The 17,215-nt window shown below is 41.5% G+C and overlaps 1 protein-coding gene across 1 annotated transcript in view; it reads left to right on the top strand.

The window, feature by feature from the left end:
* The window catches only part of WDR1 (WD repeat domain 1), a 60,506-nt gene that overhangs the window by 21,854 nt on the left and 21,437 nt on the right, over window positions 1-17,215 (top strand). The window contains 3 exon segments of the mRNA XM_036762598.1: window positions 15,039-15,116; window positions 15,517-15,597; window positions 16,305-16,538. Coding sequence (XP_036618493.1) covers window positions 15,039-15,116; window positions 15,517-15,597; window positions 16,305-16,538 — 393 coding nt within the window.

Consider the following 17,215-nt stretch of genomic DNA (forward strand, 5'->3'; position numbering starts at 1 on the left):
ATATTGACTGACTCAAGAAACTTGCTGTCTAGTAGGGGAAATCATAAACTATTTCTTTCTTAAGTGGATCCATGATCATGGGCTGCCTACAGCCTTCCATCCTGTAAGGTTCTTGCCCGTGGCTCTCTGGGAGCTCCCCAGAGGGGATCTAACTACTTCACCAGAGGCCCTCCTTCTGGCTCTAAGAGTGGAAGATGACATTTCATCAGCCAGACTACTGGTCGGTTAACCCTTGTTCTCACTATGCAGCTGGCCGTCTCTTTTGCCAGGCCTACATATCCCTCCCTAGTGGCAGTGAAGCACAATGGTAAGGGGGGGTGTGTCAAGGGATTGGTTGTGATATCAGTAATAACAGTAGCATTTATATAGCACTGGCTGCTGTGTGCCAGGGCCTTTACTGGCGCTTACTATTAGCATCATCATCATCCCCATTTTACAGATAGGGAAACTGAGGCAGACAGGGGTCATGTGACTTGCCAAGGGTCATACAGCTAGAAAGTATCCAAGACCGGATTTGAAATTGGACCTTCCCGAATCTTGGCCCAGCCCGCTCTCTGTGCCAGCTAGCCCCAAAAACACAAAACTGGGACTGTCCAGTAAATGCGTGGATGTCTTGTGAGAACTTAAAACAAAGACAAGACTTGCTACAGGATAGATGGGCATGGAAGGGTTGGAGGGAGCATCCATAAGATCATAAATCCACTAGACTATTTGGAGTCAAAAGACCCAAGTGTGATTCCTAGATATACCACTTGATGCCTTGGTGGTGCCAGCCTGTGCTGTAGGGGAAATTCCTCACCGAGAGCTGTGCTGATGAAATCACTGCTCTGGCTCAGTCATTGGGAGGTGGGAAACCGTTGTATTGTGAACTCTTGAGGGCAGGGACTGTCTTTTGCCCTTTTTATTTGTATCCCCAGCACTTAACACAGTGCCTGCCTGGCACATAGTAGGTACTGCTTAATAAATATTGACTGGTTGATTGGATCCATTGGATTGTAAGCTTCATGAGGGCAGGGTTCTCTCCCTCCCTCCCCCCACTCCTCCTCTCCCTCTCTTCCCTTCCCCCATGCTTAATACATATTTATTAATTGACTTGATCTGGTTTTGTATACTGGCTCTGACATTTATTTAGCCCTGTGGCCTTGGGTGAGACTTGAACCAATTTAGGTAGCCTTCAGTTTGCTTTTATGAAAATGGTCTAAATGGCTTCTAAGATCCCTTCTGGTCCATCCTATGAAGGGAAAGGAATTTGGAATAACCAGCTGCTTTAAAAAGAGGCCTCTGGAATAACCCCATCCTCTCCTGCAAACCTATCATTTATTCAGCAGACATTCCCTGGTTGTGCTGGAAATCACGGCAAAGGTTGTGTGGGAAGGGGCTGCGTGGGCTGTGTGAGTGGTGCATCACCCTGAAATGAGGTGAGTTTGCTGAATTTTAGTAAAGGCTCGCCTGGGCCCCAGGCAGAGAGGGAAGTAGAATTTAAGGGGGAGAAAAATTCAAAATCTTTATTTCTTTCCTTGTAGGAGGGGAAGTGGGCTTTTCCTAAAGCTAAGGGGAAGTTTCCTCTTAGGCATTTCCCCTCTCTCCCTGCTCCACAAATTCTTGGTTTCAAATGGCATAGTTGGCCCTGAAGGTAGCACCTTTGGCCAGAATGGTTGCCCTTCTGCTGATGGAGTCCCAATCTCACTTTGTCCAGACTGGCTGTGCCGTTTTTTCTCTGTTCCAAATGTAACTTGAGGACACGATGTCAGTATCAGAGGAACCCAAGCCCTTAGACTCATAGATAAGAGCTGTGCAAACCCCTGGTTAATGTGTCTCCTAGGACAGGCCAGACCAGATACTTTAATCAAGGCTTATTTGGTTAAGATTCAAAAGAGCTGCTGAGTTTATTTCATACTTGGCCTCTCCCCACTTAGCCTGTGTATCTTCAAATTTGAGGTTGGTCTTTAGAATTACAGGCAAGACTTTCTAAAATTTAGAAGATAGATAGGCAGAGCATTTATTAAGCACTTACTGCATGCTTGTCACTAGGCTTAGTACTGAAAGTACAAATATAAGCAAAAACGATGGTTCTTGCCCTTAAGAAGCTTCCATTCTCGTGGAAGTCGTCTGGGAATCATGGACTGAGCTGGGTTCAAAGTGAACATAGCTGGTGTTGGTCTTCCTCAATGTAGTTTCCAGGAAAGAGGCAGAACTCTCCAATTCTCAGAGAAGGCACTAGGGGACTAAGAATGGTGGAGGTGAAGTCCTCTGGACAGTCATGGACTAGGCCAAGTTTGAATTGAAAGAAATCCTTTTCTGGTGATCACCTCCTTTTGGTTACCTTGAACAACTTTCCTCCTTGTGGAAGAGTTAACATATACTGGAAAAGAGATGCTGGTCTCCCGAATCCTCTGCTGACACTGGAGCACTTTAATTCTCTTTTTTGAGATTTCAACTTCATCTTTAAAATGAAGACAACTGAGTAGGGTACAGTGGATGGAGGGCCCTCGTGGGAGTCAGGGATGTCCCATGTTCAATTACAGCTATATATAACCCTAGGCAAATTACTTTGCATTTTTTTTCCCTTGTCTTGTAGTACATGTAACATTTAAGTCACAGGATCTGAATGAGATAATGCCTTATAAAGTACCATTTGGGTGTCTGCAGTTACTTACAGAACCCTTCCAGCTTTGAGACTGCCATCATGAATCTAAGTTCCCTGTTAATGGTTGATATAGAACCTTAGGGGTTGGATTGGCTGCTGAATCTTTTATTTTAAAGAGGAAGATGGGGTCCAGTGGAAAATTTCCCAAGGTCATGTGGATAGTAAGGGTTTCTGGCCCTGGGCCTTGGACCTCAAGTCTAGAGTGGTATTCTTTTCACTAAGCAAACAGCTTCTCTTGGACAGCTTCTTTATTTAGACTAGAAGGAAAGCAAGCTTTGTGAGTTTGGGAAACAGACCTTATCTAAATCTCAGTACAGAAACGAAGCTGAACACTGGGTAATAATCATGATCACAAAATTTAGCCTTGGAAAAGAATTGAGAAAATCCACCTTCCCTTTTTTTGTAGAAGTGGGGGCCTGAGGATGTAGAATATTGCTATGCTCCCCTTCAGTGGTATGTTGGTTTTGCTTTTTATACTCTTTATTTTAATTGTTATTTTTTTTCTTCCATAAAGAAAAAGTTCATTTGTTGGGAGTTTTTTTATCCTTTTTTTTCCCCAAATATTTTTTACAAAGACAAATCACATTATATTAGACTGGATAGTTGGCGGGGAGAGGAGGGATGTTTGGAAATGAAGGTGATGTAAAACAAGGTAGCAAAAAAATTTTATTTTTGCTTGTTGAATAAATGAATTTGCTTCGAGTCTGTGTGAGTTGCTGTAAGCCAAATATCCCCTGTATCTATAGCCAAGCTTCACCTCCAGGGATCAGCCATGTAAGAGATGGGAGCTTCTCCAGAACGTTTCAGAGGGATCCATACTTAATGGTGGGAGCTTGTATCCAACAAAGATTTACGTTGGTGTTTGTCTTCCCTTGTAAAGAATTGCTAATGGTCTCTGTTCCTAATAATTGATGTTGCTATGGGACCGTTGGTACAGTCCTGTTTAGGAGAGATATAACAGAACTCATTTACATGCTACTTACTGAAGGACACAAAACTCTCTCTTTTTCCCATAACTATGAAGTCTTTCCCCCTAAGGATGTGATAGCTAGATGTGAATCTGGATGTTCTCTGCCAGGACCCGGGGTGGAGCAGCTGATTTAAACTGACTCAGGAGACTGCTCTGTTTGGAGGCTGCACGTTGAGACTCTGACTCCCTCGGAACTGATGAGTAATGCTGGGGGGAGGGGGGGGCCGGGGAGGAGGGAGTCTTGCCATGGCAGCTTTCTCTAAATGTGGGATTTCCACCGTTCTGCCTAGTGCTTGGAAGGCGGCATAGTCACACTTTGTAAAAGGAGGCAGAAATCTGCTTTGGGTATTATTAGAGGTGCGACCTTTTTTCTATAAACAACCTAAACTCAAGCTTTTCTGTCAAGCACAGTTTTTTTTTATTTTGGGTAGTAGTAGCAAGGGATAACCCAATTATAAAAAAGATAAGTTCATTTCCTTATTTTGGTTGGGTTTTTTCCCTGAGTTTTTTTCCCCCAAGGCATTCACAGGGCAGGTAGGTTGTGCAGTGGATAAAGCGCCAGTCCTGGAGTCAGGAAGACCTGAGTTCAAATGTGGCCTCAGACACCTGACAACTTACTGGCTGTGTGACCCTGGGCAAGTCACTTAACCTCTGTTCATCTCAGTTTCCTCAGCTGTAAAATGGGGATAATACTGGCACCTACTTCCCAGGGTGGTTATGAGCATCAAATGATATAATTGCAAAGCACCCTGCCTTGCCAAAACAAACACAAAAGGGCAGTCGCATCATGTTAGAGCTATCTTTCCCCTTCCATGTAGTTCCTCAGTGGTAGGAAGGAATTTCTACTTAGTGGTTGCTTCTTCGGGAGCAGGATGGTGAAAGAGGAAAGGCATTGCGTGAGAAGACAAAAGGCCAGGGTTGTGTGTCTTTGGGCCGGTCACCTTCCTTCTGGGCCTCACTTTGCTCCTATGAAGACCGCAGCCAGGAGTATCATGCTATAATTCTCTATGGATGTCACCTCTAGGAAGGATGGAGGAACCTATGGTCAGGTGAGCAGCCCTTCTGTCGCTGCTTCTCCTTTTTTGGACCTTGACTTCTTTGTCACGAGAACAAAATCCCTGATTTTAAGGGATCTTTCCTTAGAACGTCCCTGTGATGAAGTGTGGAGGATAAAGATTTTATCCCCATTTCATATTAAAGGACTCGCTTAAAATTGCACAGATTGTAATTATCAGTGCTAGGATTTTAAATGAATGTTTCCTAACCTGGGAAAGCATTTTAAGGTACCTGCCATGTAAAGCACTTGTTAGGCTATAGGGAAAGTTAAAATTTAGACAAAGCTTCCTAAAGGAGCTCAGTCTACTAAATTTTTTTAAAGGCTAAAACAGCTATAATATAAAATAATAGTACCAAGTCCTGCATTATTGTCAACAACTGGGTGAATGGTATAGTGCCATGGAAAGGGCCCCTGATTGGGAGGCGAAGGCCCTGGCTTCACTTCTTACTACCAGTGTGACCTTTTAGGCAGCACCTCTCTCTGAGCCTCAGTTTCCTCGTGTGTAAAAAGAGCAGGTTGGACCAGATGGCCTCTGAATCTATGATCCTGACAAACATGATCCTTTTCCTCCCATTTCTGGTTGAAGGGCTCTAACCTAGGCAGCCCTGTCCTATGAGCATGATAAAAATATTTCTGCCATCCAGAAAGTGACAGGTGGAAAAGTAATGATGCCAGAACTTATGGAGTCCCTTAAAGGGAAGAAAGCTGTGTCCATCAGGAAGGGAGAGGAAGCCAGCTTGGTGGCCACACCGGCTGCTGGGAGACAGACTTCCTGCCTCCTGGTTCCGATGCCCTCAGCATCATACCCTAATCCTGCCTTTCTGATGGAATGCTGCTATTTTTAGCGTTTGCTTTTTTTGGTGCTCAGGACACTAAGTATTTATTCGGCTCTGCCCTAAGCTATTTGGAGGGCGCTCACCTCAGCCTTGGGTTCATTTGGAATATGAGCACTGACTGTGCCCTGGGCTTATGGGAAGAGTTTCCTGGAAGGAGACTGTAGGAGGAAGGTGCCTTGAGAGCATCCCTGTCGCTGTTAAGCGGATGTCTCAAACCGTGTGTCATCTGAACCACCGGTGTCCATTTTCATGGCAGGAGGCTTGGATTTATTTGTAAGCTTGTGTTTCAGGTGGGGGAATCATGGATTGCGAGCTGGGAGGAGGGACTTCAGAAGCTTATCTAGGGTAAATCCCTCTTCTTCCCTGCCTCCCTTACTCTGGGGCAAACAGAGGTTAAGTGATTTGCCCAGAGTCCCTCAGCCAGTCAGGGTCTGAGGCTAGATTTGAACTTGGGTCTTTCTGATACAGCTGTCTTTGATGTTTCTGTAACATTCCTCCTGCTCCAGCATGATGGAGCCCCATTTTCTTATTTCTTGGAAGTAGAGGTGCAGATAAGAAATGAGGATAGCCCCTCTATTTTCTACCACTTCCTCCCCGTTGCCCCCCACTTTAGGAAATAAGTAGAGATCAGCTTAAAGTTTCATGCATTTTTCCAAGAGATATCTGATCTTTTTTTGCAAGAAGGAATTTCATCATGATTATCTTATATATACACAAGAGAAAATTTTGCTGTAGCTTCCTTTTTGTACCTTATTAAAACATGCCCCTCCCTTTCCCTCCTCATTTTTAATCCATTGTGTTCCCAAGTTTTTCATTCTGCCTTAAAGGAAAAGTGAGGTGAATAAGCTGCTTTTCCCAAGTAAAGCTAGAACAAAAATAATTCAAATCCCAGGAGCTTGGTGGCTGCCAGTGTTGGCCTTGTGGGTACAAATGGGACTGGCTCCTTTACAGCTTGGATTTAATGACCAGAAATAAGGAACATATTAGGAAATCCTTAGTAATCATCAAAGACTAGCTTCTTGGGTCTTCCTTTATTTGTTTTATTTTTATATTATATATTTTGTATTATTTATTTTATTTTTTAAATTTTTCTTGCTAATTTTTGTGTTATGTGCAACTTACTTTGCTGGTCTTCTGTAAAATTGGGAGGGTTGGATTATATGGCAGAAAGAGATTTGCCAAGGGCAGCTAGGTGGTCTGAGGGAGAGAACACTAGGCCTGGAGTCAGGAAAATCCTGTTCGTATCTGGCCTTAGACACTTAGCAGCTGTGTAACCCTGTGGGCAAGTCACTTAACCCTGTTTGCCTCAGTTTCCTCATCTGTAAAATGAGCTGGAGAAGGAAATGGTGAACCACTCCCATATCTTTGTCAAGAAAACCCCAGATGGGGTCCCAGAGTCTGAAGTGGCTGAACAACAAACAAAAAACTTCCCAAGGAGTCAGGAGGGATATAGAGACTGATGTAATCTTGGGACTTACTTAGGAACTATAACATTCTCCCAGGGGATTTCTTTACCCTGTTAGAATCCTGTAACATTTAATCCTTTCCACAGGTGGCTTGGAATTTTGTGACTACAGCCACCAGTTTCTTCCTGGCCTTGAAGGTCCCCATATCACATAGATTTCTTGGCCTAAGTAAGGAAGACTTTTTTCATTTGAAATACTGTAGAGTTAAAAGCAAAAATGGAGTTGGTAATTAAAGGGAAGATAACACGATGTTACGATGTGGTGGGAGAGGAGTCATCGAATGATCCTTTTTTTTTTAAATGGACTAGGTGTCCAAAAACCTGGGTTTTAATCCTAGGACTTGCATGAACTCACTGCGTAAGTTTGAGTAAGTCCCTTTACCTCTGCATGTCTTTTTTCTCCCCCTGGTCTTTTTAATCAGGGGATTAAATGTTCTGAAAGGTTCCTTCCTCCTAGGCAACCTAGAGGCTGGGTCAAAGCTGGAGCCTTAAGTCCCCTGAGCCAATTAAGTCTGCAGCTTTCTTACTTTTTAAGGAAAAAAGCAGCTTAGCCTATGAGGAGGAGAGCCTCAAGATATTTCTCCTCTTAGCTCTTGATTTCCTTTTCATACTTAACTAAATCTCCTTTCATGGCAGATTGCCTCACTTATCTTTGAGGGATAGCACACTGGCCTTCAGATAGAGTGCGAAGCATGGCCTTTTCTACCACTGAAGAATCATAAATGTCTTTTCTCTTTCCTTCGTGCTGCCCCCGCCTTCATTTTGTCACGTGCGTCAGGTTTCAGAAATTCTGTTTCATTCATTCCTTGTTACAATTCTGTTAAGTAGATAAAGGACAGGCAGTGAATTGTCCCATTTTACAACCAAGGAAACAGACTCAGAAGTTGCCTTTCTTCCTAGCCTAGCCCCCTCCTCCCTGTCCAGTCTGATTACACCTTTCTCTGTACGATATAGTCTCAGATCCAGTGACACTGGCCTTGTAGCAGTTCACCACCAAGACACTCCATCCGTCCACTCCAGGCATTTTCTCTGGCTGTCCCCCATCCATGTCTGTGATGTTCCCCTTCCTCATCTCTACCTCCCAGCTTCCTTCAAGTCCCACCTCCTACAGGAATACCAATCGCCCTTACCTCCAGTGCCTTCCCTTTGTTAATTGTTTCCTAGTCATCCTGTAAACAGTTTGTCTGTACATTGTCTTCTCCATTAGATTCTAAGTTCCTTGAGAGCAGAGACTGTCTTTCATCAACTCCTTGTATTCCCAAAGTTCCACAGAGTGCTTGACGCACTAAGTATTTAATAAATATTTATTCATTCTCTGGCCCAAAGAGTGAGATTGGCCCTCAGTCTACTGACTGCTTGCTAATCAACGCAGAGCAATGCGGTACAATGAAAATACTTGGGGTTTGGAGTGGGAAGAGAACCAGCTCTTCAGCACGTTTTGAGACTAGTCATTTCTTCTGGCTGGTTTTCAGTTCTTTCATGTGTAAAATAAGAGGACGCTGGAGGAGATGAACCCTACTGCTCCTTCCCCACTTCTAAATCCTGTAATATGTTTTTCCCAACACCGGATGTCTAGCTAGCTCTTTTAACCACTGCAAGTAAAAGTTTTCCCCACTATGCAGGGCGCTTTTCAATGTCCAGTAGACTATTAAAGGACCCTTGAGAGACAGAATTGTTTTCTTTTTACACAGTGTTTTATTGCTGTCTTTTGTCATTTCTTGATGGGTAGGGAAAAAACCCTCATCCCCGTCCCTTACATAAAACCCACCCTTGTGACAAAGGAAAAAAATTGAGAATGAAAGCTTAATAGAGCAGTCTCAACTGACAGGTCTTCCCTTTATTGTTCCTTGCTCCCCAGATATGCCTGGAGAAAGGTTTGGCTTCATTGTCTTTGGGGACCTCCTTTTTTCCTTCAGTTTTTGCTCATTATATATTCATAATTTGCTTGCTCTTTATTATTCTTTCCTTTCTATTGTAGTGGTCACTGTGGTTTGTTTTCAGTTCTACTTCCATTTCTGTCTGTATCAGCGCTCGCCAGTCTTTCCCCATTTTCCCAAATTCCTCATACTCATCATGTATTATGATACAATGAGACTCTATCACTTTCATGTTCCACTTTTTTTTTTTTTTTTGGCGATTTCCCAACAAATAGAGAGGGAAGGGAGGTGCATAATGGAAGGAAGAGTGCTTCTGGAGTCAGAATTTGGGGTTAAATCCCACCTGCGATGCCACTTGTGTGACCTTGGACAAGTCACTTAACCCAAGTTCTTCACCTGTGAAGTAAGAGGGCTGGCTTGGATTAAGCCCTTTGAGGTCCATTCCAGCTCTAGGTTTGGATCTAGTTCTTTGGTACCACAGGCAGCTACTGTTAATATTTGGGAATATAATAGATCTTTGTTTCCAGCTTTGACTTCCTTGGGATGCATGCCCAGTCATGGGATCACGGAGGTAAATTGATACCTAAGATGATTGGTCCAGTTCATATCTTCACCAACAGTGTGTTTTTAGGCTTGTCGGTTCTCCTGTAGCCCTACCACCATCGTTGTTGTGTTTGTCGAAGAGGACCATGACATCAGGGACACTATGACGTGACTTGCAGTTGACTTTGAGTGAAGGAGGGCTGTGCGAGGTTACCAGCCTTACTTTCTCCTTTAGAGCCATCATCACCATCGTCGATTGTTAACACAGAATGAGATAAAACCCAGGAGTTGTTAATAATCTGCATTTCTTTCGGTATTTGTTGGATTTTGAGTGTGGTGGTTTTGTATGGTTACCTTGGCAGCTTGGTGTTCTATATGTGACAATTCTCTATTAATCTTGGGTTTCTTGTAAAGTTTTTTGTTTGTTTCTGGTATAGATCTGTGATAACATTTGTATGAAAATCAAACATGCCACACAGTGACTTAGCAAACCACAAGTTAACTTTTATCTATGTTGTATTGTAATCTTACTTATTTTGTTCAAAATTTCTCGATTATATTTTAATCTGGATATGGCTGTAGGAATTAGACAAACATTTATTGATTTTTATGCTCTTGCATAGCCACTGTTTAATAAAGAATCTCTCCCTTCCCCCCCACCGTGGCTGTATTTCTATCCTCTGCCCTTCCACTTGTCACTCTTTTGTGATCTACCTCCTACTTGGGGATCCAGCATCATCAGCAGAAATTCAGCGAGGCCCTGCTGTGGTGGGATCCAGCCTGTGCAAAGCATGGAGTTGCATTTAAAGACATGGTTCATTTCAGCAGCTACAAAAACAAACCAGTCTTTAACATGAAGAAACTTATAACCGACAGGGTGAGGGGTGGCTGTCAAGAAAAACCTCCTGTTGGGAGTGATACCTAGTCTGTGCTTTGAAGAAAGGCAGAAGCCGGAAAAGGTGGGGTAGGGGGAGAGAAATTAACTGATTTATAAAACTAGGAGTTTGGATGTGGGGAAATGCAACAAAATAGATAAAACCATGAGCTAATGTTATGGCAAAAAAAGAGGAAAACTGAGATATCAATATAAAAAAAGTCAAAAAGATTTCACAATAAATGAGAGAAAGGAAATTATTAGAAATAACTTTGCCTAATTAATATGCCCTAAAAAACTGACATTTGAAATGAAGCAGATGAATACTTGAAAAATGTAAAATGCCCCTAATAGAACAAGAAATAGACAGTTTAAATAATTCAGCCTCAGAAAAAGACATTGAACAAGCCATAAGTGAATTCCCTGTTGGGGAAAGGAAGAGAGAACTCATTTAGAAATGATTTCTATCAAACATTTGAAGAAAGGTAGGAATTCTTGAGGTGTGTACCCTGGGTATGCCTGAGGTGTGGGGAGAAAGGTCTATGGGAAGATGTGGAAGTATGAGATAAAATTTATAACTTAATAGAATTAGGTATTCATCCTGCCACTTGCCTATGTCTAAGACCACTTTTAGATATGAGATAATTCTGTGGTATTTGAGTGCCTGCATCAGGTCATCCTTTGCTCTGTGCCCCAGAAGTTGATAGTCGAGTAAGAGAAGAGAATGTACGGTTGACAGATACCACTTAAGCTGCTTTGGAGTGATATCAACTGTATCCTCTTAGGTAAGATTACATTAGGCTGGGGACACCAAGGAAGTTAGAATTTGAGCTGGGTGTAAAACATGTAAGATTCAGCGAAGAGAGGAATTATAGGGTGAAACAGCATCATGATCCAAGCATGCAGAAATGGAAGAAATATGGAGTGCATTCAGTCAAAAGCCAAGTAATCTAGTCTAGGGGGAACATAAGGGTTGTGTAGAATGCTGGGAGTCAAGATCAAGAAAAGAGTCCAACTAATAACTACGAGGCTAAGATATTACGGACTTGGGGGAAGTGATGGGGAAAGATATGAGCACGTGGATGACTTGAGAAATTACTTGGGGAAAATCAGCTCAGGTCTGCTATATGGTAAGGGACTTCTGAGTGTCCACTCAGTAGGGAGTACTGTTTCTGTTGCAGAACTCCCCCCTGCTCCATCAGTTGGGTCTAATTATATATACTTCTGAGGAAGGTTTCTGTCGGTCAACAAGCATTTATTAAGTACTTATCGTATGTGTTATCTAAGTACAATTCTGTATGGTATTTTTTTTTACACTCATTTTAGGAAATTAGTTGTGGCTTTTTTGAAAGGTTATCTTGGGCTTTATGTATTGAAATTTGTACATCGAATAATGAATTCTGTTCCTGTGTCTTATGTAATTTTTAGTTTTGTTGTTGCCTTTTTTTTTCCCCAATAGCAATTTCCCTTTTGTGGGCCGCCCCCCCTCCCCAAAAAAAACCAACCACCAAACAAATAAGAAAGTTATACCTTTACATAGCAAAGAAAAAAACATCCAGGCAAAATCTGCTCCACCCAAGTGATCAAGACTGATTTGCTTTTGAGACTAGTTTGAATAATTTATTAGTTTAATGGCATAACGTGGACACATGCAATTCAAACATGATTTGGACAAATTTCAAACACTTTTATTTTGAATTTACAGGATAGTATGGAAATTTCCATTCGAAGTAACCAAAAATATACAAAATAGCTGGGAGGTTAACCTACGCACCATCCATGCAAGATTTATAGTAAAAAAAAAAATACAAAGCACTCTGGATTGAAATGAAGGGAGGTTTAAGTTCATGGTTGGGCTATTTCAATGTATGGCAATATTACTGAAATTAATTTACTAATTTAGTATTGTACTAATCACATTACCAAGAGGGAAGATACCTCTTAGAACTACACAAGATGATGGAATTCCTTTGAAAAGGACACAAGGTTTAGACTTCAGTGGCATGAGGAAAAAGTACTACTGGGGGGTGGGGAAGGCAAGGTATATAATATTTGTTACCAGACTTCAAATTGAATTATAAAACTTATAGTCAAGTCTGTTCGCCACTAGGTTAAAAAAATAATCTATTGAAAACAATCTAATATTTAATAAACCTAAGAACATCTCATTCTTAAATCTAATACACTTGCGTGTCATGGCATCACCTCCCTGATGTCACAGTCCTCTTTGAGAATGAAGGACAAACGACAATTCTTTTCACAAGATCTGTTGAGGAAACTGAAAAGAAATTTGACAGAATTTAGAATTATACCGGTGTTTTCTACTGTGTACCACAGTGTGCTCAAAAGGTGTATGTGACTTGAATATAAAATGTAATATCAAAAACTTAGGGGGAAAAAAGGATTTTGGTTTTGTATCCAGCGGCAAAAGCTTTGGCCAAACCAAGGGCTAGAGGAGATTGTAAGAGACAAAATGGTCAGTGTTAACTAAAATTAAGCTTTTTTCTGCCATTAAAATTAATGAAGAAAGAATTAGAAAAGAAAAAGGAGATGAAGGAAAAAAAAAAACCCTGTATAAGCTATCACTGATAAGTCCATTATCCAAAATGTACAGTGACTTCATGCATTTGTGTACATATACACATACGACCCTCTAAGTGTTCAGATGATAGGGACAGTTTTTCAAGAGATTGGCAAGCTATAACCGACCCACAAGGAAGTGTGCTCTAAACACTAATAGTGAGAGAGATACAAATGAAAATTGAGGTTTTGGCTCACTCCATACAAATTGAACGTGCAAAGACGGGGGGAAAGTTAGTCTTGGAGCGGGGCAGTGAGAAGATGAGGCACGCTAATAGACCGTTGGTGGTGCTGGGAAGACCTAGATGGCATTTGGGAGTTATTGAAGAAAGATAGCTAAACTGTTTAACCCCTTTGACAAAGCGAGTGGAACAGTAATAATGATAGCTAACATTTATATAAAGTCTACTACATGCCGAGCACTGTGCCAAGTGCTTTACAATTACCTCACTTATCCTCACAACAACCTTAAGAGGAGGTAGGTGCTATGATCATTTCCACTTTACAAATGAGAACACGGAAACAAACAGGGTAAGCGATTTGCCCTGGGTCACACAGCTAGTGGATGTCTGTGGCCACATTTTAACTCGGAGCTCTGAGTAATGGAAAAACCAGAGAGGGTCCTGAAGAACAGATAATAAATACGTCCTCCTTCACGGCAGAGAAATAGAGGACTCCTGGGAAGAAAAGTGCATGAGTTGTCAAAGTTACTGTATATGGTTTTTATGTGTATTTTTTGCTCAGTTTTTCCTTGCCACAAGGCGGGATATTCTGCAATGAGCATTGACTGTAATATTGAAATATCAGAAATGAAAAGCTTTCTTGCAAGTCATAGATCATCAAGACGACAGGAACCGTAGAGGTCATCTTATCCCAGATTTTAACATGCAGCATGAGTCTCATCAGTGGCATCCTCAACAAGTGACCTAAAGATTAAAGATCTCCCGTGTCAATGAGTGATGAAACTTGTTATTTACTAAAGTGTAACAGTTCATTTCATTTTTGAATTGAATTTGCGTAATTGTTAGTAAATCTTTGCTTATATTAAGCCTAAATATGCCTCCCTCTAATTAATTTCCAACCATCACAGGTATTTGGTGAAACAACACGGTGTAGTCGGAGGAGCCTTGGACTTGGAATCAGGAAAGATCTGCCCCTAGCATTTATTAATTTGTACAACCACAGGCAGCTCTTTGAACCTGTTAGTGGTGATAAATAAAACCTGTACAGCTTATCTCACAAGGTGGAGCTGGTGAGATTCAAATGAGATGTAAAGTTTTTTGCAATTCTACATAAATATCTTATTCATGTCTGGCTCTCCTAACCCCCTTATCTTCAAAAAAAAAAAAGTTTGTCTGAATTCCTTGGAACTCGGAACAGTCATCACTAGCAATTTGATTCCCAAGCAAGTCCACAAAAACCTCTTTCATCATGATAACTATTGTTTATAGTTCCAGTACGCTGTTGCTAAAATGTCTCTTTTGTGGGCTAGCTGGGGACTATCTAACCATTGATAACGTGGTACCTGTAGGGAAGTGGATTCTATGGAACATATTTAAAAGGAACCGTGGAAACACTTTGAACAAACCTTCCTTCTTCCTCCCCCAGTTACAGTTGCCTCAACCACTGGCTTTAGTGGTTAGGATATGAGGGGGGTAGATTATTGAAGTCTTGGCTAAGCCATTTGCTACAGACACTCCTTTCCTAAGTTGGGATGTGGGGAGTAACAGAGAGGGACTTAGGAATGGTTTCTTGGGAAGAGTTCTTTAGGGAGAAGGTTTTGGAGATTTGGTCGAAGAATAGTACATCTGGAGCCAAGAGATGGGCCATCTCTGTTACTGTCGCACCCTGATATTGAACAAGTTAACATCATTTTCAAGCGTTCAGTTTCCTCACCTGTGTAACATGAAGCTTGGATTAGATTCTTTCTGAAGTCCCTTCCAACTCTGCCTTTCTACATAGTCTGTGTCCGGAGGGCCCTTGTGAAACTGTGATTAAATAGAGCTGTTTTCTCGGTGTAATGATGAACCTTATAGTAAAGACCCAGCTATCTTTAAAACCCCTCTCAAACCTCTTCTGATCGAAACATAATGGCTGCTTAGCTTCTTTTTTTTTTTTTGATGCTATCTAATTTAAAACTCACATTTTAACTTATTTCTAAGGTGGCTAACTTTGAATGTTTTTAACAGGACCACAGCCGATTTGTCAACTGTGTGAGGTTCTCTCCAGATGGGAATAAATTTGCTACAGCAAGTGCTGATGGCCAGGTAACTTCCCTTGCTTTCTTATTTGGAGAAAATAGAGCTTTTTAAGAATTGTAATTTCTTTCATGAAACTGTAGTAGGATGAGGGGGGAAATTTCCAATTGTTTTCCTTAATGGAGGAATTTAAAATAAATGTATTTCTTGCTTGCAGAAAAACCACACTGATATGGGATGCTCAGTGTATCTCAGTACATGTGAGATACTTGAGACAACCATTTGCATTTTACATTGTGTGAAATTCAGATTCTTACATGATGCACATATTTGAGGGAGGGAGTTCTTATTAGGGGTTTGGATTCAGTCATCTCTAAGTGTGATGGTGAAGGAATCAAAGGGTAGCCTAAATCTTACTTTAGGACCCTGATAAATGTTCACGTGACTTATTTCTGTTTTGTCTTGCAAGATTTATATCTATGATGGAAAGACTGGAGAGAAAGTCTGTGCACTAGGAGGAAGCAAGGCTCATGATGGGGGAATTTATGCTGTAAGTACCACCTTTTATCAGTTTTATTTTTTTTGAAAGACTGGTATCTGTATTCTGATAACAGACTGTAACTTCAGGAGAATTAAGTACAAGATGTGGAAACATGACCAGACTAGGAAGCCTGAATTCCAATCCGAGCTCTACCCCTAGCTCAACTTAGCCTTCACTGGCCTAGACCTTGATTTCTTTCTCCTTAAAATGCGTTATACTAGAATTTACAATAACAGTTCTTAAAGTGTGGTCTTAGCAAACCCCTAGCTAGGTTCAGGGGGGCTACAGTTAAAACTAATTTCAAAATAATAAAACATTTTAATTTCTACTACAGTAAATATCAGTAGATGAAACCCACAAAAACAAAGCTGCTTGGAGATCCTCACTAATTTTTAAATGCATGAAGGGACCCTGAGACCAAAATGTTTGCGATCCTGCTGGACTATGTGATTTTTCCAAACTGCAGTTGGGACTGGGTTCCCCACACCTGGAGGTCCTCATGCAGAGGCTGATGAGGCATGAATTCACTTGGATTCTGTCAAAAGGCCTCACCCAAGGACCTGGAAGGCCACATGTGGCCTCAATGCTATAGGTTCCCCACCCCTGGACTAGGTTGAACAACGAAGTGGCTTCCAACTCGTTCTAGGCTTCTGGGATTCTGGCTGTGAAAAAGATTCTAAGACCAATTTAATAAGATGTTCCTTCTTGATTTGTAGATTAGCTGGAGCCCTGACAGCAGCCATTTGCTTTCTGCTTCTGGAGACAAAACTGCCAAAATTTGGGACGTTGGTGCTAATTCCGTGGTTAATACTTTTAACATGGGCTCAAATGTGTTGGATCAGCAGCTGGGATGTTTATGGCAGAAAGACCACTTGATAAGCGTCTCCCTCTCGGGATATATCAACTACCTGGACAAAAACAACCCTAATAAGCCGCTCCGAGTTATCAAGGTAAAGTGGGTACTTTGGGAAAGTGGCATTTGATGCAGCTTGAAGAAGTTGAAATCCACAATTGGAGGAAGATTCCTTTATCCTCCTCTTCTACCCCCAAGAGACCCTGGATGTTCTCTGTATGGGCTAAAGATGGTACAGCATGTCCACCAGCCCAGGACCTACAATTTACCTCTCTTTACTTATTTACTTTTTTTCTTCATAGCTTTTTTATGCATATTTGTTTCCTTATTGTCTCCCCAATTAGTCCCTTGAGAGCAAGGAATGTCTTTCTGCCTCTGTGTATCCTCAGAGCTTAGCCCAGTGCCTGGCACATAGTAGGCACTTAATAACTATTTATTGACTTGGCAGTTTAGGTCCTGGGAAATTTTAGTTCCCCTTTCTCACTAAACCTTACTGTTAATCATTCTGAACAAATCAATCTTAAATTCAATTTCAATAGACATTGTCTGCTGAGATAAATGGACAGATAGATGAATGAATGGAAGAAAGAATTTATTAAGCTCTGTTATGTGCTGATCACGGGGGATGCAAACAGAAAAAAATGAAGTACTCCTTGCAATTGAGGAACTCAGTCTAATTGAGAAAGATAATGCGTAAAAGGAATTTCAGCTACAGGGAAAATTGGAAGTCTTCAGGTTGCAACAGAGTGGAATTGGCAAGGCCTGAGGAGAGGG

Source organism: Trichosurus vulpecula, chromosome 6, assembly GCF_011100635.1.
Source record: "Trichosurus vulpecula isolate mTriVul1 chromosome 6, mTriVul1.pri, whole genome shotgun sequence".
In the NCBI taxonomy this organism is placed as follows: domain Eukaryota; kingdom Metazoa; phylum Chordata; class Mammalia; order Diprotodontia; family Phalangeridae; genus Trichosurus; species Trichosurus vulpecula.